Source organism: Agelaius tricolor, unplaced genomic scaffold, assembly GCF_023055355.1.
Source record: "Agelaius tricolor isolate 1412-34295 unplaced genomic scaffold, bAgeTri1.0.p SCAF_3, whole genome shotgun sequence".
NCBI classification, from domain to species: Eukaryota; Metazoa; Chordata; class Aves; order Passeriformes; family Icteridae; genus Agelaius; species Agelaius tricolor.
The window spans coordinates 4,988,178-5,008,467 of NW_027269263.1; the positions used below are offsets into that span (position 1 = coordinate 4,988,178).

The 20,290-nt window shown below is 44.3% G+C and overlaps 1 protein-coding gene across 5 annotated transcripts in view; it reads right to left on the reverse strand.

Annotated features, from left to right (window-relative positions):
* IQSEC3 (IQ motif and Sec7 domain ArfGEF 3) overlaps positions 1-20,290 on the reverse strand; it is a 99,733-nt gene that overhangs the window by 41,345 nt on the left and 38,098 nt on the right. For all 5 annotated transcript variants that reach the window (XM_071422255.1, XM_071422260.1, XM_071422258.1 and 2 more), the window contains exon 2: positions 16,820-16,900. In XM_071422255.1, coding sequence (XP_071278356.1) covers positions 16,820-16,900 — 81 coding nt within the window. The remainder of the gene's footprint in view (positions 1-16,819; positions 16,901-20,290) is intronic.

The following is a 20,290-nucleotide window of genomic DNA, read 5'->3' on the forward strand; positions in this document are numbered from 1 at the left end:
CTGTCCATTCTGACTTTAACCAGCAAAGCAGCAGTTTTTATCCTCAGCCTAAAGGAAAATCAGGTGACATAGATTTGATCACATTTTCATTGAAGTGCATGGCAAAAGCTTCCTGAGCATTTCAGTGGGATCTGGACTGTGCCCTATAAAGCAATTTCAGCTAGATGCATAAGCTCTCATTCAACAAGACACACACTCCAAATTGCTCAGCTGAGTCAGGGCCACAGTGGCCGGTGTGACCTTCTTTAGGGCAGGTCAGCCCCGAGGCAGTCAGATGGAGAGCTCGCCTTCCCCTGACTCCCCTTGAAGCCTGAATGGACTCTAAATGCCAGCAAATATTCCCTGACATGATGGTCCTCTAAGCACTGGCACATGTGCTTAGCTCTGTTTTCCTGAGGACTCCACTGGCTGGTCTGGGTAGAACATGGAGTGTGTGTAAGGGTTTGCAGCGCTCGGTGCCGCTGCTCTGTAAGGAGGACATCACCTCTCGTGGGTTCATCTCTGCTTGGTCTTCTGTCACGCAGAGTGTAGAGCCTGAGTAACATTCACAGGATATCCTGCATCCACTGGCAATATAAGAGCAAATCAGCAGGCTTTGTAGAATCAGACTAACCTAGACTGGGAGGGAAGGCTGGAGGTGTCTCCTCCAACTCCCTGCTCAAAGAAGAGCCATTTTCAGAGGCAGATAAAGTTAATCTGGGCCTTTTCCAGGCAGCTCTTAAGCATTTCCAGACATTAAGGTTCCCCAGGCTCTCTCCCCAGCCTGGACCCACCAATCCCTGATCCAGCAACACTGTAGGAGTGCTGGTCCCCAGCTCTGCAGCTTTCCCCTTTATATGGCCATGGACACACATGATCTGGACCCCAAAGACTGACTCCTTAACTTGACCTTGGACTTGCCACAACACCACTGACCTACTGATAATGGGCTCTGTCTGACCCTAGGTACTCTCCCCACACCCAATTCTGACCCTGGCCAATGAGGCACAGGGTGTTGGACCAACCCAAATTGCTCAAGAAGCCTCCTTTAACCTCATTAGGCATTTAGGTTATTCAAGACACAGGAGGGCCCTAAGACTGGAAGGACTATTCAGGCACAGATGTGTGAGAAGCACCATCCCCCTCAGCACTGCTCCCCCAGGGCATTACTGAGGTCCCTAAAGACTTTGTGCTGGGATAAGGACATGAGCTAAGCACACAAACACATTAACCTTTCCTTCCTTCTCCATGCATGCTCTGAGCCCAGTGGACACAGCCATACAGAATGGATTGTGCTTATGCATGGAATTTCCTCAGGGTCAAAATTCAGTCAAGTCAAACTCAGATTCCATTGGAGCACTCAAAGGCATTTGTCAGCTAGATGTTTTTATGCTAAATATAGAATTTTTAACCCCATGCTGGTTTGGCTGCGGTGCTATCCAGGACGCAATAGCAAACACTCCTGCTAGAGTGGGAGTTTCTACATGTTCTGTTGTGGGGGAAAAAATCATAAAATGGCTGAACCATTGAACTATTTTTAAGTTCTTTTAGTGTGAAAAAAATCTAGGAACAAACAAACAAAAAAGCAAATTTCACCTTTGAACAAACCTGGGAAATTTCAGTTTCAGCAGTAAACTTCAGTGACTTTTAAGCAGTGGAAAAAAAGGGTAAAGACTGGTTTTGATTAGCAGTCTGACTGTTACCATTACAGCCCTATGGTTCCACGTACAAAGTCTCTATTTCTCCCAGGTTTACTCTCATCTTGAACCTGTTTCTGAGGAAGTGTTTTGGGAAAGCCTATTCTTGGTTTTCTAGCAGCAATGGCTGATGAAGCCACAAATAAGAAATAAAATACACTGTTGAGGATGAAAACTGATGCTACAGTGAAATAAATAAAAACGTAACAAGTCTGACAAGTTTTAAAACTTAACAAGTTTTCCTCTGTCCTGAGTGACACAGTTGATTTGCATTGGTAGGACACAGGGTTCTTAACAAAAGAAAGTTCAAGAGCTATTATGGTCACAGTAACAAAAAAAACCAAACAGTAAGGAAAGTAAGGAGAGGAAGGATAGAAAGCATAGCATGAAAGATCTCTGGGGGAAAAAAAATGTTATTAAGCAAATTAGGGGGATTCACCTGCTTTCCCTTGGCCAGTAAGCAGACTCCCTGGCTGTGGGATGAAGAAAGGGAATGGAGCTATTGCTTGTTCTGTTTCTTGGATGAAAAAATTGGTCTAATCACCTGTAACAATTGGTCAAACCACCTGTAAGAGTCCCATGCAGAGTCTAAGGTGTGAATCCCAAAGTCCCAGCCAAACTCCAACTAGTTCAATTAGTTTGAATCCCAGCATCACCCCTGCAGTTTCAGCTGTAGTAAGTGCTCTTTACTTGCTGTCCTCAAGTATCATATGCCACCATAATGCACAGCTTTTACAGTCATACAATCAGGTAGAGAAGGTTCATAATTTCTTTGAATTCTGTTTGATTCAAAGTTGCAATATTAATGTGAATTGTTTGCAATCAGGTGAAAAGGAAAACTACAAATTCAGCTGTTCTCTTCTTCCTAGATGTTCCTACATGACTTTTATGACCCACAACGAGCCCAGTCACTGTTACAAATAGATTCCATCTGCTGTGAAAAACATCTCTCATGTTTCAGGTATGTCCTGCTCATTTGCACGGTTGACATGTATATGCCTGCTGCAGACAGCTTTGTTAACAGAAATGGTTACTACAGACAATCTGACTCAGGGCTCATATAAAGTACTATCCCCAGTCTAGCATTTCAAAACAGGGGTATCAGGGTTGTGAGCTGAATCCCAGTGCTTGTTTCAAGAAGGCAGGATGGTGACAAAGCTCTCATTGAGACAATTCAGCTGGCACCCATATATATTTTTATTTAGCACAAGTAAATCAGACTTCTGATACTAAGCTTTTATGTGCAGGTTTCTTGGGAAGATTTTATATAAGGATTAGAGTAAGGGAAGGATGAAGGGAGAAGATGGAGGAGAAATGTTATAATAGTGAGGTTTTTTTATTACTCTCTTTTTTCTCTCTCCCTGCTCTTATGGAAGCATAAAGACCAAATCAGTGACACTAAATGACCAAGCCAGAGAAGCCATATACCCATTTCTAGCTGTATCAACTCCACATGTCTGCACAGAGCTGTTGTGTCACTGTCTGTCCTGGGAGAGATATGACTGCTTTGCACCTGCTAGAGCATCAGGATATTACACTTCCTTGCATACTCCTCATCACCTCTTTGCTGCTGGAAATACATGTTTCCAGCTGGGAAAGGAGCTGGGAAAGGAGCTGTTTCCAGCTGGGAAAGGAGAAGTGCAATTCTAATTGACAACTGTGGAGATGAACCATGGTTATCTATTGTATCTTGACTGTCAGGCTTAGACATTCTCATACTGCGTGACTTGAGGAACAACACACAGCCCCTTCCCCTCAAACATCTCAAGGCCATTTCAAGGCAGACCTGCAGGCAGGAACACACAAGTTGGATGCTCCAGACATTCCATTGCACCACTGTCAAATACCAGAATGAGTTCACGGTCTGAGAGGAGTTTTCAGAGCTCTCAGAAAAGTGTTTGCAGGGTGGCTGAGTGACTGAACAGGGCTCAAGGACAAGAAGAGCCATTCTTCTCAAGGACAATAATGTTAGTCCTGTAAGAAATTAAAACTGAGCCTTCTCACTGATCACTCCAGAGCTGCAGAGCTCCCATGTGGTCACCACACAAAACTCATCTCTTTGTGCCTTCTCTCCTTTTCCAAGAAGAAAAAAATGTGCACATAAATAAGAGCAATAACAGAGTAACAACAAATAGCAGTGGTTCCTCTGGATTTGGTGGGTGGTTTAAGAAACTGAAAAACAGAATGTTCTTGTTGCCAGGTACAATGGTTATGCAAAAAGGTCTAGCTAATCATACAGAAGGAAGCTAGGGCTGTGAGGTGTTACAAAAGTACTGCAGAGGCTGATCTTGGCTCTTTTTTGTGTCTCTGTGTCACTCCAGGAGAAGACCATATTTCTGTTTCCCATGTATAACTTACCAAATGCCTTCTTTATAGCATTCAAGGTCAGAGAGCAGGATTGTGACCTGTAACTGAGGCAATGACTACCTGGACTAGTTGTGAATGACCACAAATTTTATGCATCAATTTCTCAGTGCTCCTTATGAGGATTGGTTGGTTATAGTACATATACTGTTCTTAAATTGCTGTTAGTGATTAATAGCCTGATTCATTGCCTCTCATGGTCTTAGATGTATATAGACTTCAAAGCTTCAGAGATGTCAGAATTAAAAAAAAAACCCTGCAAAGTACCATACAGAGAATTAGAAAAAGAGTTCACTGCTAATGCCAGCAGAATGGAGTCCAGACCCCAAGTCTGCAAAAACCTGTGCTTCCTCTGTCTTTCCTAAGCTTCCCTGCTCAGAAAAAAAACCAAACCAAAAACCAAAAAAAAACACCCCCAAAAAACTCCAACAACAAAAAAACAACTGCTGACTTAGCAGGGTCCAAAGTGCCTTTTCAGTTTATTTCACTTCAGTGTTCCCTGAGGATACCCATGACATGTGGTGAATGGGTTCATCAGAATTCAATGGAAAAAAAAAAGGCTGAGACAGGCTTGGTAATATATTATGGGATCTTTGCAAGGTTCAGAGATTTCTGACATGCAGGGGGGCTGAGTGCAAAAGAATTGCTTCTGATTTGCTTAGAAGTTCAAGTTTTAGGGTGATTTGGAGGCAATGCTCTCTGGGAGCCTGCTGAAACTGATGGAAGGCAAAAGTCCTCCCTGCCAGAAAGGCAGGGAACTTGGAACTTGATCTTGGCAAATCATCCCCTGCCAGCCAGGCTGCAGCTTTCTCAGACAGTCTCCCCCAACAAAGACAAATGCAGGAACAAGATTCTGATTTTGTCTACATTCATTTAACACCTTGCAAAGCAGTGGCATCAAGCCATCTTCTCACACTAGTTTTACCCAGGAGGAATTAATGGTAATTAGCCAAGCTCATTACCCATCCCAGAATATATTACTTATTTCATAAAAGGTCTGGCGCACACACACACCTGTAAAACAGATTTGACAGTATGGTACAGTAAATATGTTGGAAATCAATTAAATTTAACATCCTTTAGCACAGACTGAACCAGGCAACATCTTTTCAGCACCACTTGAAGCTTTTTGGTGAGATGTACATTAAGCAGACAGAGAATGCAGGAACGCTAGCAAGACCCTCCTGCCCCACAGGGGCCAACATGCTGAAGTCAGTGCCTTCATGTGACAGTGCTCACAGGGGTTCTTGCATGAGGGAAGAGACAAGGATCTGACTCCATGTTTCAGAAGGCTTGATTTATTATTTTATGATATATATTACATTAAAACTATACTAAAAGAATAGCAGAAAGGATTTCATCAGAAGGCTAGCTAGGAATAGAATAGCAAAGAATGCTAACAAAAGTTTGTGGCTCGGGCTCTCTGTCCAAGCCAGCTGGGCTGTGATTGGCCATTAATTACAAACATCCAAGATGGGCCAATCACAGATCCACCTGTTGCATGCCACAGCAGCAGATAATCCATGTTTACATTTTGTTCCTGAGGCCTCTCAGCTTCTCAGGAGGAAAAATCCTAAGGAAAGGATTTTTCATAAAAGTTGTCTGCAACACCTTCATTTCAGATTTACTCTTTAAACTTGATCCCCATGCGCTGTGTAATTCCCACAGTGTTGTGCTGTTGTGCCTTTTGCTACAGAGCAGCATTACAGGAACTAAATGTTTCTGAAGCACCCCATGACACCCTGGTGCAAAGATGACTGTCCAGGTGTCAGACTGGGCTGGCCACCAGTCTGAGGGCCTGGGTCTGCATGACAAATTTCATCTACCAGAGGAATAATGCTTTTCCAAGAGGACAGACAGGCTCCAGAGGGTGGCTGGGAATAGCTAAGGCAGCTCTCACTTTATGAGAAGTGGTGTTCATGGTGCAAGGCTGGCTGTTCTGGGTGGTGTGGGTGGCTGTCAGAATTTTTTTTCTTATAGTTGCTACATGTGTCTGGATGACACCTCAGAATGGCCTTTGGGCCACCTCTCTGGCACACCCCTCTTTCCTCTTCCCATCCGTGCCTCCTGTTTCACCAGCTGCAGAGCACAGGGCTCAGCTTAGGAAGTGTAGCCCCTTTCTGAGCTGCCTGTCACCCCTTGGGGCTTGGCACCCCGGGCTGGTTGCTGTGCTGTCTCTGCAGGTTAGACACAAGTCCCACAGCCTGGCACTGCAGACAAGGTTACTTGTGACTGCTTTGAACAGGCCGCTTGTGCTTCACTGAGGTGTGAAGAGCACCAAGTGGACACTAAAGGCACAGGAGGTCCTCCTCTGCAGGGTTTAATTACTTTTATTTTAACCCCAGACCTCTCTTGCTTCTGCAATGTTTGGTAAACACGACCTTTTAGAGAAAGAAAGAACAGATGGCACCCTGCATTAGTGTTACTGCCCGCTCAGCACCCCGGGAAAGAGAAACTTGGCTTCTCAGCAGCAGTCTTTCTGCCACTTTGAGTCAGATCTCTTGGCCTCTCATCCCTGAGGCAGGTTTGAACATCACCAAATTCGCTGACAAAAGCCTGCCAGTGCGATCATGCAGAAGATAGAATTGCACTGCTAAAATGAGATGAATTCAGGGCTGGGAGGCAGCAGAGCCTCTACAAGGCAAGGAAAGCTTGCATATCCCTCAGCCCATTGCTCTCCCAGTCCAGCAATGAGCTGGGTGAGGGACATGGTATTTATAGACCTGGGCAAGGGCTTCTCTAGTCTTCTTTTTCTTCCTGCTGTGCTGGACTCTAGGTTGGACTGCACCTCTGGGCTCCTTCCTAAGGGATCAGGGTAATTGATTTGTCAAGGCAGAGAGGAGCCACTTCACAGGTAGATCTTGGTGTAACTCAGATAAATTTTTTTTCCATTCTCAAGTATCTCAGCTATTTCATCTCTTGTGATTACTGCAGCCCAGCAGAAGGTCACTGCTTGTGTCAAACCAAACAGAAAGAAGCCTTCTTCTCCTCAACATAAAGAGGAACACAGCCGTAAGTCACCATCCCCCTCAATACAGACAATGCAAACAGCATTCACCAGCTTTATCTAGATTTTAACTTTGCCACTGTGTTCAGATCCAGAGGCTTGCATTGCCCTTTGGCTGCAGACCAAGATAGAAACAGCATGGTTTGCATTCCCTCCTCCTTTCCCCAATGCAGTGACCACCCCCACAGCCTTATGCAGTAGGCACAAAGCTCTACTTTTCCAGTTTTTAACCTATTTTTTCTCTGCTGCTTCCTTACCCTCTGATCCACTTCATGTCACATTTCTTCCCTGAGGCCCCATTTCTTTTTCTATCTTTTAAATTCCCATTTGGAAAACAGGATGACTTAGCAAGTTACACATTTGGCCACAGAAGCTCATGTTTCCCTATGGCACCTCAACTTTTCTTACCTATGAGGAATGGAAATTTTTCCTACCCCTATTCCCTGTACTCAGACATGGAACTTTTGGGGCAAGATCATAAAAAACCCATGAAGTTTGCCTAGACTCAACCAATCCTACTGGGTTGTTGAGCAGAATCCTGGCTGGTGCTATAAATGGCTTTATTCCAGTGGAGGATCTGGCCCAATATGCTCTATTTTAGCACATTCTGTATAATCCTTATCAGATCCAGTTGTGCTGAACAGCACAGCAATATTTTTCACACCACCATTCTGCACCATTCTGGTTTGTGCATCTCCACTTACCCTCTCACATCAGTGCATTCTGGGAGATTACAAGAACTAGTTCTATTTTGCCAATGACCTCTGGAGGCACATGGAAGAAAGCACTAGCAGTGTATACACAGGGTAGCCTATCTCCATCCCCCTCTTTCTGCAAAAGGGGGAATGAGAGAGGATGCAGTCAACCCAGACACACAGACAACAATAACAGCATCATGACCTGCTTACAGGGAAGCAGCACCATACCAGTGTGGGACATAACAAAGGCGACACACAGCTCTAATCACCAGGCAATTCATTTCCAATGGGATGATGCTGCAATCTAAGGGTGTGTGTCTAGAGAATCAATGTGCCAAGCAGAAGTTGTTAAAAGTTAGTGGAACACACTTCCAAGTGATGTGGCCAGAATTAGGTTTCACAGTCTCACAAGAAAAATCTCACTTAACTCAGATCCTGTTTATGATACTTTTCTTCAGGATGATGTTTTCTCACAGAAAATGGAGTAGTCTACAGCTGTTCTGCAGTTTTTGGTTTGGTGAGATAACAGTCCAAAATACCTCCCAACTTGTTTGCATGCACTCCCTCAGCTATCTACTTCTGTTTGCAGAACTGTGGCATGAGCAGTTGTACAGTGTGCTCCTCTTCAGCATTTCAGACTCTTCAGTTCTTCCTGAAGTGTAGGGGGATACAATATAAGGAAATAAAGGTAGTAGAGAAAGTAATCTTACCCCATTAAGGAGTTGCAGCTGAGCCAATTATTAGACATTGGGAACAGGCCTGATTTTAACACCTGTAGCCAATCAAAAGAGTGCTATAAAAGAGTGGGTTGTTTGCTTGAGAGGGAACTGGAGTCAGCTGGCTACTGGGAGGACAAGGAAGAGTCAGTGCTTAGAGGAGCTGCCTACAAGAAACATCAAGGAGGTACGAAACTCTAGCAGTATAGAACCCTTGCAATGTACTGATAATAGAGCCTTTGCAATATAATGACAACACTGAAGCATGTTAAAATCTGCCAGGGCCACATGCAGGAGAAGGAACTCTAGTGCACAGAGATGTTTTTCCAAAGGGAGAGCTTAGTGTATCCAAGGACAGAGCCTGTTCCATAGGGGAACAGAAGATGAACCTTCATAGGAGTGAGTTAGTATTGCAGAGCACCAAAAAGACAAAGGCCTTTGGATTGGCATCACACTATAAAAAAATGTGTAATAAAAGGCCACAGTCTCATTGTGTCACAGCCAAAGAATGCTGGCATGAACAGGATTATTCCAGACAAGGGCCCTGCTCATTTATCTTCTGCTCATATTTTCTTGTTCCCTGCAGTTCCTTCTTTCATTTACACTATTTTTTATTTTCCTGCTATCCTGGTCCTTCTCTCCTGTTTTTCTTCTTCTCTGTATAGTACATTTGCCATCCATTTTTCTCACAGTAGCACTGTTACATTTGTTGGGATGAGTCTCTCTCCCTTTTCTTTCCATCTCTTTGCCCTGTGTGTCTCTGTCTTGAAAGCCATTAACAAGCATGTGGACAGAGGGTCCACAGAAAACACCTGTCAAGTTCAACAGAGCACACCTTGGTGTACAAAGGTCTGGAATGGCTCCATTTTGGGGGTGGGTGCATCTTGACTTATGCAGATCAGGTCAGATGATATTAGCAGCAGATTAGGATGAATGGTGTGAGCTCCACCATCGTCCATCTGCTGTTATTTTACAAAGCATCTGTGCCCATTTTCTAGTGTTAGATACAGGGCGATTTCCAAGGCTGGCACAGCTTCTTCCCATGCATGTCTGTAGCGTTATCACACAGAAAACACAGGATAGAGCAGGTGTTTATATTGCATTCCTCTGGTACCAAAATGTTGCCATGGCATGGACAAGAAATTCTTTGCAGTATAGGAGAGAGAATGTGAGGATCATCTGCAAGCCAGAGTGAATTGCCCAGTGTTAATGCCACTACTTGATCTCAACAGCTGAAGAATGTGGCTCCCACAGCTGTAAAGTTGGCTATGATTGATCCCCTTGCACACATATCACCATGGCCCAAGAAACAGCAAGTACTGGCACATGTGGGAGAAAAGCACTTGAATCCAGGTCTAAATTCCTCTAGGGCAGGACCCACGTAAGCAACAGGGGAAAATAAAGAGCTGGAAGAAGATGTGGCCAGGCAATGGCTGGATACAGCTTCAGGCTCTCAGAAAACATGTCTGATGGGCATCTTTGCAGTTTCAAAATAGGATACTTCAAGTGTGTTTTCTTCAGCCTCTCTCCCCTAGCGTCTTCCACCTTCCTGAAGGAAGGTGTTGATAGCAGCAAGCAAAGCGACCACTGTGACAGGGAGACTCCAGATTCCACTAGAAATATTTTTTTTCCTGTTGAAGAGCCAATCTATTCCTCACTTTACTTCTCCACCCTCATGTTCTCCACACTTGCCTGAATGTAGCTGCACCAGCTGTTGGAGAGGAGCAGGGAAATACCTGTGTGGGAGAGAGTGCCAAAATGTCCTGGTGGAGCTCCTCTACAGAACTGGGACAATGCATCTGAAACTGACCTCCTGTTTCTTTGGATGCTTCCAGAAAGAGCCATTCCTCCCAGGTCATAGTACCAGAAGATTTCCCAACTATACCTCCCTGCAAGAGATTCCCAAGGTTGTTGGTAGCTACAATGTTAAGGATGTTTTTTAAAATATTTTTTGCATATAATTCTAAGTGTTTCCATATTTGCCCTAAATTTACATTCACTTAACATCTTTGTGATTCTGGACTTAGGCTCCTGCTATGCAACTGAAGCTCCTAGTCCTCACTGTACAAAACACCCATAAAAAGTGAGGAGTGTGCTCACTCCCAAGCTTAGGAAGAGTCCAAATCTGGGTACAGACATTACTTTTGGCTCACATCTTTGTGTCAGACTGAAATCAAATCTCTGAAAACTGTGAGCTGGGGGAATATTTATGTGAACTTTGTTGACCCATATCTGCCTGTTTGCAGCTTCCTGCAATCTCCAATGGTACTATCTGGAACAGGGTTATTAAGTCTACAGGGATGGAAGAAAAAGTGATGAGCTGTTAAGAAGCAATAAAAAAAAATCTTCTCTTTGTGCCCATGACCTCAATAAGAAAAAGAAATGAGAAGTACAAACAGGATGTGCTAGCAAAGCAGAAATGTTGCTCCAACTTATGTGTGTTTTCAAAAGCAGTGCTCTGGAGGACTTTGGGGAAGAAGCCAGACTGTGAGCTTTGTGTATGGTCATTTGTCCTTAGAGTACACAAGACCATGAATGTAGAGGCTTGCTTTGCACTGGCATGTCCACATCCTGTTCAGATTGACCTGGAGTCTTCCTCATTAAGAATCAGAGAAGAATTCAGCCTCCCTGGTGCACTAATTCTAGGAATATGCACTTGACACTGCCAGCTGGGGGCCAATTAGGCAGAGTTGTTAGGCTTCTTGAAGTGGAAGATTATAGATCTGATTTGATACAGACTAAAATCGTCATCATGCTTCACACCTGAGCGAAAGCCACAGAACAGCTCTGAGCTGAGATGAAGCACTGACCTCCAGATTCCATATACAATATCCTGCCAGCAATCCTAAATCAGAAATTATAATTTCCCATTTCATGAATTGGATTTGCATTTGTCCTGTCAGGCAAGGTCAGTCTTTCACAAGTTTGGATAAAATGTTGAGTAGTTCAGTTGTTTAACTGTAATGCTTGAAGAGCCACTGTCCAACTGTTTATCAAGGTACTTCAGTAATGTCCAGAGTAAGCATCCACTTGGTGAGTGGTTCAGTTCTCAACAACTTCACGGGCCTCAGCCTTAAGGGACATAGCAACCACAACCCAAACATGGTCTTGGGAATTTCTCAGGAGGATCTAACTGTTAGAGAACCTAAAGTGACCCAAGGGCAAAGGGAGAGCTGTAGCAGAAGGAGAGATTCTCCTGGGCTACAGCAGTGAGGATTCAAAGAGGGACGTGATGCTGTGACTGTGCAGTGGATAAAATTCATGGCTCCTTTGTGCCAACATCTTCCAACATGACTTCACAGGACAAAGAACAAATGCATGTTCAATGGAAACAGAGAGTTCAGGTAAAGAGACATGAAGAGTAAGAGACAGAGTTGTCCAGAAGTAAATTAAATCAAATTTTGGACTTTAAGCATGTGCTGCTGAGGGTGCAGCATACTCATGCAGCTCAGAGAGCTATGAAGAAAGATGTTTGAAGGTTTGGTTTGAACAAATTGTCCAAAATCTGCCCATCCACTTATCAGCCTCCCACATATAAAAATGGAGCAACCAGCACCAAGGGCTTCCTCCAGCAAGAATAGTGGAATTCACACTTCCATTTCAGAACTTTGGTAGGCCACAAGTGGGGCAAGAAGGAATTTCTCCAGAAATGCTAGGAAGGCTGGCTTGGAGAAGTAGCCAATGGTTCACATGTCTCCTTACCACTAAGTGGTGCCAGGAAGCAGCCAATCTATTATGGTGACTAATCCAGCAGGCACTTTAGAAATTAGTCCACAGGGGTTGAAAGTTTAAACAATATTGAGTTAGAATTTCATTGGTCCACAATCATGAAGTAAACATTTTTAAATGAGTGGTGCTAATCATGTTTTAACCCTGATCTAAGCAGCATCTCCCTATTGGAAAGTGTGGAAAATATGAACAGAGACAGCTTTTCCAAAGAAAAGCTTCAGATCCTAGCCCTTCTTTCAAGTACACACCCAAGCCCTTCCAGAAGATTGCTCTCTCTTCCTGAAAGAACTGTCTCCTTTGCCTCAAAAGCAGGTCAGGTCTCATCTGCAATTCTTCCACAATGCTTCAGCACTCCAGTGCTATTCCCAAGTCCATTGCCAAAGCAGACCTGCCCCTGATGCTTAAAGTTTTCTGTAGAACTTTTCCCATCACAGGAGGAGAGGTGATTTTCTGCTGATTTCCTATTCAGCACCACAGAGGCAGACTTCGAAAAGCCTATGAAAGGCAACTGAATGAATATACTGTTCCCTCCAATTGTGACTCCATAATTTCCTCTCATTACTCTAATAGAAACAAATCTTTCTAATCTCAGCCCTATTACCTCACACAAAGGAAAATGGTCTGTAATCCCGTTAGAACTGGGCTGCTGCTGGACACATTTTAAGGTCATTGTTCTGGGATGCCAGCCTTCACTCTATGTGACTGGGAGAAGTGGGAAATGCAATTACTGGGCTATTCAAGTCCCTAGAATGAAACCCTGCCATTAATAGGCAAAAGCCAGTGAGAAAAAGAGCCGTTGCTTTATGAAATTACAGGGTTTGGCTAAATTAGAGTCTAATCAGCACCTCAGTAAAGGAGCAGGGTTAGCTCCTACTGCCATCCCTGGAGTTTCTTCATGTCACTCAACCAGATATTTGGCATCCCTTATAGAAACCCAACCTGCAAGATGGCTTATGGTCATGAAGCTGGTGGTGTACAAGTCCAGTGGAGACAATGGTGAAGGATTTATACTGTCCTTTGATGTGGGAAAGCCCTTAGAGCTCAGGAACAGAAATCTGCCTGCTGCTGCTGCCATCACCTCATCCAGTACTTTGGCTTTGAGCTTTTTGGCAGAATCTGGGATCAAATCTGTCTCTTAATGTTCATGGCCTACAGCACCAGTTTTACTAATTGCTGGTGCAACCCAGCTAAGCAGCCAGGTGGGAAATTTGCATTGCTAAACTCATGGAGATGCAACTTCCCCACAAGGAATTCACACTTGGGAGGAGAGAAGGGGGCTAGCTCTGCTTGTGGCAGTCAGTGAAGCAAAGCAGAACAAGATGAGTGGGAATAATCTCAACCACCTCATTGAGCTGGCTTCTGTTGAGTGTTTAGACACTGACATGTTACTAATCACTCCCATCCATGTGAAGCCAAGGCATTTTTAGCTGGCAGCAAAGAAAGAGCAAGAAATCTTGCAGATGAATGTTAGGAGAGACCACACAAGAACAACGACCATCACAAACCACAAGCAGAGACAAACTTTTGTCCCAGATTGTTCCTGGCATTCAACCTCCAACTGTTATTCCCTGCATTTGCTTCTCCTCCTGTCCCTCTGTTGAGCTGTATGGCTGCTCCTGCTGGTCTCTCCTGCAGTCAGATAGCCACTCATGTCACTGTTTTGATGTCCCTCTTTCTCCTTCTCTGCTGTGTTTTTCCTCAGTCTCCCAAAGGACTCCTGTCCCACAAGACGAGTCTGGGCTTCTGCTGAAAACAGAACCATTCTTGCAGGTCCCAGACAGAAGGGATGTGGGCTGAGGTACAGTTCCTGCTAGAGGAGGAGGAAGCAGCTGATCACCACTGGAATCTCCAAGTCCCTTGAAGAGCTGAGAGTCACTTTGCTGTTTATGCTCTTTATTAGTCCCTATTCTCTTTAATCGGCTTAGACTGATGAGCCAAGGCAGCGGTAGGGATCAGCCAGGCTGTTTAATTAAAGGATTGCAGCTCAGCCTTGCAGTTTGGGGGTTTGTGTAAATGAGCTGCAAGTACATTATTTAATCTGCTGTGCTGAGAGGAGTTGGGGCATTAATGAAGCAAACTCTAATTAAAACTAGATGGCTGATGGTTATTAGTGGCATCAGTTCTGACAGGATTTATCTCATTTAGGGAAATCATCAGAAGGGGGAAAGAGAGACTAAACCCGAGCTGGTCTATCAGAATTCACAGCAGCACCACTTGTGACTGGCTGTCCATTCAGTGGGACACAGGAGAGCTGCACAGGGAGCCCCTATGTACCAGGCTCTCCCACCAGGAGCCCTGATGAGCTTATTTAGGGATATGCTTGGCTCACCCAGGAACTGATTGTCTATTCAAGCTGTCTGACCCACATATTTCAGTCTTGACTGACTTTTGTTCTGCCTTGGTTTAATGGGGAACCTGTTCATGATTTGAGCACGGTGACAGACTCTGTAAATGATATGATTTCTCCTAGAGCCATTCCAGAACACCTTATGGATATCAGCTCCATGCTGACTCTGTTTTTTTCTCTCTCTGACATTCTTTTGCCTTCCTCACTGCATTGTATGTGTAACTTTGGACATGAAGGAAGCCCGTGCTGACTTCAAGGCCTGGCAGAGACTAGGAGATGTTTTATGGCTAGTATAAAGCTAAATATTGAGTTCAATAACTCTCTGACTGTTTCTCACCTTCAAATAGCCACGGTGGCTTCAACCATCTTTGTCTCTGCATAGAATATAGTGTCACACGCAGATTCAGGACTGCTGTTGGGATCTGGAGGCATTAGAAATGGCAAGGACCCAAGAAAGACTGACTGGGGAAAAAAAGTAAGGAGTGCATGAGGCCTGCAGTGTGGGGCAAGCTACAAAAGGCATCAAATGGACAGGCATAGATCAGTAGGAGAAGCCCAGCTGCAACATGCTATAGGGGTCATTGTCATTCATCCGAAATTCACGATTTCCTGGCTCAGACTCATCTTCAGATGCAAAGCTGTTAAATTACTGAAACAGGTGATCACTCCTTCTTCAATTTACCTGTCCAATCCCAGCAGAAGGAGGGCAGGCAAACTCGGGCTCAAGGGATAGGCAGGGCCTTTGGGAGTTAGCAGGACAAAAGGAAGGCTTGACAAAGAACGTGACAAAAATGATCCTAGAGATTTAGACTGTAGGACTGACAGCCTTGTAGAATAAGAACATCTTAGAAACTAAGAGATCTGATCAGAAATAAGATGGAGGCCGGGACAATGGGGCAGGGTCAAGGATAAGGGTATAAAGATAGAACACTATGGCAAAACTGATCCTTAGTTCTAGACAAACTAGAGCATTTAAACAAAACCCTCTCACTCTGGAAATGTAAGGGAGAGATGGCTTTCCCTAGCACAGAAATCTCCAAGGTCTCCTCCTCTGCTGTCTCCTTTTCCTTGCCAGCATCTCCCCATCTGCCATGACAGGGCTGCCATGTAAACTTCCCCAGTGCCTGAAAGCTCCCAGCACAGAGTGCTCATGGGGGTTAACCCTTCCATCTTCATACACAAATGGGCAAGAGAGCTCCTTCTTTACCCTGTCTCCAAGTGTGGCCAAACCCTATCTATGAGCATACACACCCAGCCATCCCTGCTCTCCTCACAGTTGTCCAGCACTCACACTTTTGCTTGGAAGGGAATCAGAAACCACAGTCTGCTCCAGTGAGTAGAACAAGACAAATGTAATTATAAAAATGCAGTAGCCTCACTACTGCAACTCAGCTGCCCAGTTCTGTTCAGAGCCCTGGTAGTAACTCAGGGTTTTTACACAGGTGCCAAAGGTCAGAGGTAAAAGTCTAGCAGTGTAATGAGAGACATCTTTAAAGAGAAACCTCTTTGCTGTTGTCAGAAGGGTGATGAGACCTGGGAAAACAGGTCTGTAAGAGGTAAAGGTGGGAAGTCATGAGAGGGGAAGGAGATGGCAAGAACAGAGGGACAAGGCCAAGTGTGGAACCTAAATGCAGTATATGCATCTCAAGTACCTCTGAAGCTCTTTGGACCTCCTGGTCTTGGCACTGACATCTTTCCCTGATGAGGAAGAGCTGAGAACTGCTGGTGTCCCCACACCTGGCTGCACTGGATACAAGCTGGTGAAAGTTAATAGTACCTGTCTGTAGCTGTTGTTTGTGGCAAGCTCACATAGGTAAAAATGCTCCCCCCGCCCCATCTCAGGGTGTGTGACAGAACCCTGAGTTTTTTGGGTGACTTTTGTTGTACTTTAAATGTTATAATGTGTGTGTCCAGGAACCTCATAGTGTGAGATAAATAATTTGTAGGAGAAGAGAGAAGCATCTGTGTGTCAGTGTCACATACAGTAAGAAGAGTTACAAGCATGAATGTGGGTCAGCAGAAGTGGATGTTTGAAGAGAGGCTGAAAAAACATTTTGTGTGTGAGTGGAGATTGAGGAGGTTTCAGGCAATTTCACCACAGTACAAACAACAATCTCTGGGAGGGAAAAGAGAGGGACAGCAATGCTGGGAACATTGGATGGAGGGGAGCATGGAGGAGGATTGGCATGTGTAATATGTGAGTTTTGTCTGGGGCAGGAAGATCAGTGATGGATGATAAAGAAGTAGAAAAAATAAAGGTCTTGCTGACAACAATTTCCCACCTTGGTGAGGAGTCTGGAGATGAAGGCTTCTGCTCGGTGTCAGCTGCTGGACAACAGAACTGGTGTAAAACAGTTTCATTCCTGTAAGAGAAAACAAACCACAGTTGGTCAGGGTTCCCTTCACTCAGCAGAAAGCTCAAGGGAGAATGCTATTTTTGGGCTGCTCCAAGGGGACAGTGACTCCCAGTGATGCTGAAAGAGTAGTCTAATTATTATGTGAACATTTTTTACTCCAAGGTGGAGGGGAGCAGAGAGAAGGGGGCTGACAGTTCTATTCCCTCTATTCCCTTACCTTACCTGTTCTGCTTCTGATGTCAACCGGTGGAGAATGGGGCAAAAGTGCACAAACCAAAAGTTTTCCTTCTCGCAGCATTTGTTTCACAATCCCATACATCTCATGAAAAACAGTTTTTTCTGTCTTTCATTCTATTTCTTTTGGGACAGAAATATGTCCTTAAATGTGTTTTCTTGTATATTTTTCCTATATATTGCAAAGTAGTTGATTTTCTTTTTTTACCAGTGGCTAAATTACCTCAGCAGACATTTCTTGTGAAACCTCCCTAGAGCACAGAAATGGCCTTAGCACATCACTACTGGGGATTATCACGAATAATAGTTGAGAACTGACAGGACAAACACAAGTAGGAGAACTGAGACCATTACAAGAGAAAGAGACCATAGAAGAGAAAAGCAAAAAAAGTAATCTACTTGAGCAAAACAAGAAAACAAAACACAAAAAATGTGTTTATTAGATAAGAAAGGCAAAAGATTTCATCCAAAGTTAGAAATCCTAGAGTTACAGAAATTTCAGACACTGGGTTCTCATTTCCATTAGATAGGTTTATTGCAAGAAATCAGTTATGGTATTTGGTGTCTTGAGCTTGGTGCCTCAAAAGAGGGACCCCAAAAAAAGAAATCCCTGGACAATTATACCCTCATGACCTAAACTCCCCATACGTCATGCAACAGCTCAACAGCATTATTGGGGTCTGGGATTTCCTTGCTCTTCATTGGTTTGGTGTTTTGTTACCAGTGGTTGTCACTTTTTCTTCTCCATATCTATCGCCGGCCGGGGGCTCTGTACAAATCATGAATGGGGCAGGACTGCTAGGAATGAGTCTTGAGCTGTTTTATTTTCCAGCATTGGTCTCATTACATGGTTTTGTCAATGGGAAGGTGCTATCAGGTCACATTACAGGCAGAAGACCAAGAAGTTAATGTTACAACTCCCTGTAAATGTTTTTTGACCAATCACACAAAGCAAAAGTACATTGACAGTAGTTCCATCCAATCGCTATAAACTTCTCTTTCTCTTTTGTGATCCCCAGGCATACACCAGAGGGACTGGGTTCCACCTTGGAGACTACTCCTGTTCATTTTCCACTTCCTTTCCATCTCTTGATCCTGGTCATATCTGATATTTTTCAAATCCAAGCCCTCACTTTTGCATCATAGCACCCAGACAGGAGCAGGGAGAGGGTTAACCTGCGGAAGAAGTTGACCCGTTCCCACCCTAAGAGGTTGTGTCTTAATTGTTATCAGGAGAAAGCAGCTCTCATCTGGATGGAAAAGGCAAGTGTCCTAGAGCCTCACTGCCACTTCTAAGCCTCAAGAAAGTGCTCCAGGAAAGCAACTGTCTTCCTAATGCTGTGAAATCTTCAGGTAAGATGTTATTTTTGTTGCTGTGATTCAAGAGGGCCTGCCAGGGTTGTAGTGTCTGGTGGCTACCTGGATTTTATCACCCTGGGGTGTTGTCAGCTTTTGCAAGTTTGATGTTTGAAGTGAGCCTTGAGATGTTTAGTATCTGTCATAAGTCAGGGTAATACTTTTGATGGTGGTTTGTTGTTTTTTTTTTTTTTTTCTTTTCCTTTCTATGCTGTCTTTTTGTTGTGTTTTAAAACAAATCTTACTTCATAAGCCAGAAAGGCTACATAACTTGAACATGTGGCCTCTGCGGAGTTGAAGCCTAGAAAGCCTGAGTCTTGTTTTAGCCTTTGAAAAATCGGGAAAGAGCAATGTAACTTCACTCACTACTTTGGAGTGTGGATCTGTAATTTTGTTTCTTTTAAAGTACTCCTGGTAGGTGGCAATGGTCAACCAATTAAGAGGGTGGGTTCAGGGCTTGCTTTTTTGCCCACATTTTTCTGTACATCCTCTGCTTTGCCTTCCTCAAACCGTTGCAAAGACTGAAATTAAGCACACACTGTTGAAGGCTGATCAGGCTGGTGATTGTGGAGATAATTCCTCCCCACCTACCAGGATGCTGTTGAACTGTTCTTTTCCAATGTATTGCTTTAAAAATAAACAAATTATTATCTCTTGGGCTGTGTACTGATAAAAGCTTGGAAGGGAAAACCAGCAAGAAGAAAAAGTGTTCTGGGTGAGTTGGGTGGCACAAAAGAGGAAGGGGCTCAGGGGGAGGAGGAGGAGGAGGCATGCTGGGGTAATTGCTGCCAGCACTGAGGCCAGTGTGGAGGAGCAGCAGAGGATAAGGGTGAGCACAGATGCAAAGGGAGGACTGAGAACAGCCTGAGCCTGTCAGTGCCTTGCTCCATCTAGCTGGGATGCATGCTCCGGAGGCAAGGATTTGACAGTCCAGACCTATCTTAAATGCAGAGATAGCTTGGCCACGAATTTACCCATGCTGTCAATTGAAACATTAGCCCTCTCTCCTCTGAGAGAAAACAGCTGACTGAATTTTATTCAGTTGTCTTTAACATTGCTCCTGACAAGAGGTGTCATGCAGCCAGCTGCCTGCAGCCTCGATAGGGGTATCTGTGAATGAACTGTCCAGCCACAGCAATTCCTGCTCTGTGATGAACTTTAGAGAGGCTTGTGCCAAACCTCCTGGCTAACACAAGCTGTCTAGTGAGCTCAGGAATTAGCTCTACCTTTCTGGCTTCTCAGGGAGTGGGACTGTGCAGCAAAGGGGCTCCATGACTCACGCTGCCTTGGTCTTTCATTGATGTATCCCAAGGGGAGAAGCTTTTTTCCTCTTTCTTAAAAACTGGCATTGTAGAGGGAACAACAACTGAGGTCCAAAAATGTAAAGTCTCTGTAGCTTGCACATCACAGGGCCAAATGGAGAAAACTTTCCTAAAAATTCCCTTAGTACTGTATCCTCCCTTTGGACAAGTAAGTGCCTGTGGCCTTCTGCTCAGTCAGAACAGAGTCTTGAACAGTCCTGAACAGTTGGTTTCTCAGCTTACTTTAGCCCATACAAGTTGCCCCCTAAACATCAGTGCCCACTAGTTTAGCTCTGATCAAAGCTGTCTTGAAATAGAGATGCCCATCTGCAGACAGCTGTATTATGGTAAAAAACCTAACTACTTTTTGTTCTCCTGCACCCCCACAAAAGCAAATCCCCAGACAACATATGGAAAATGGTTGTGCTCCCTGTTCTCCAGCAGTCAGCTTTAATTAAACATATATCCTGTGTGGCCTGTTCCCAAAGATAAGGAGAAGCTCTGT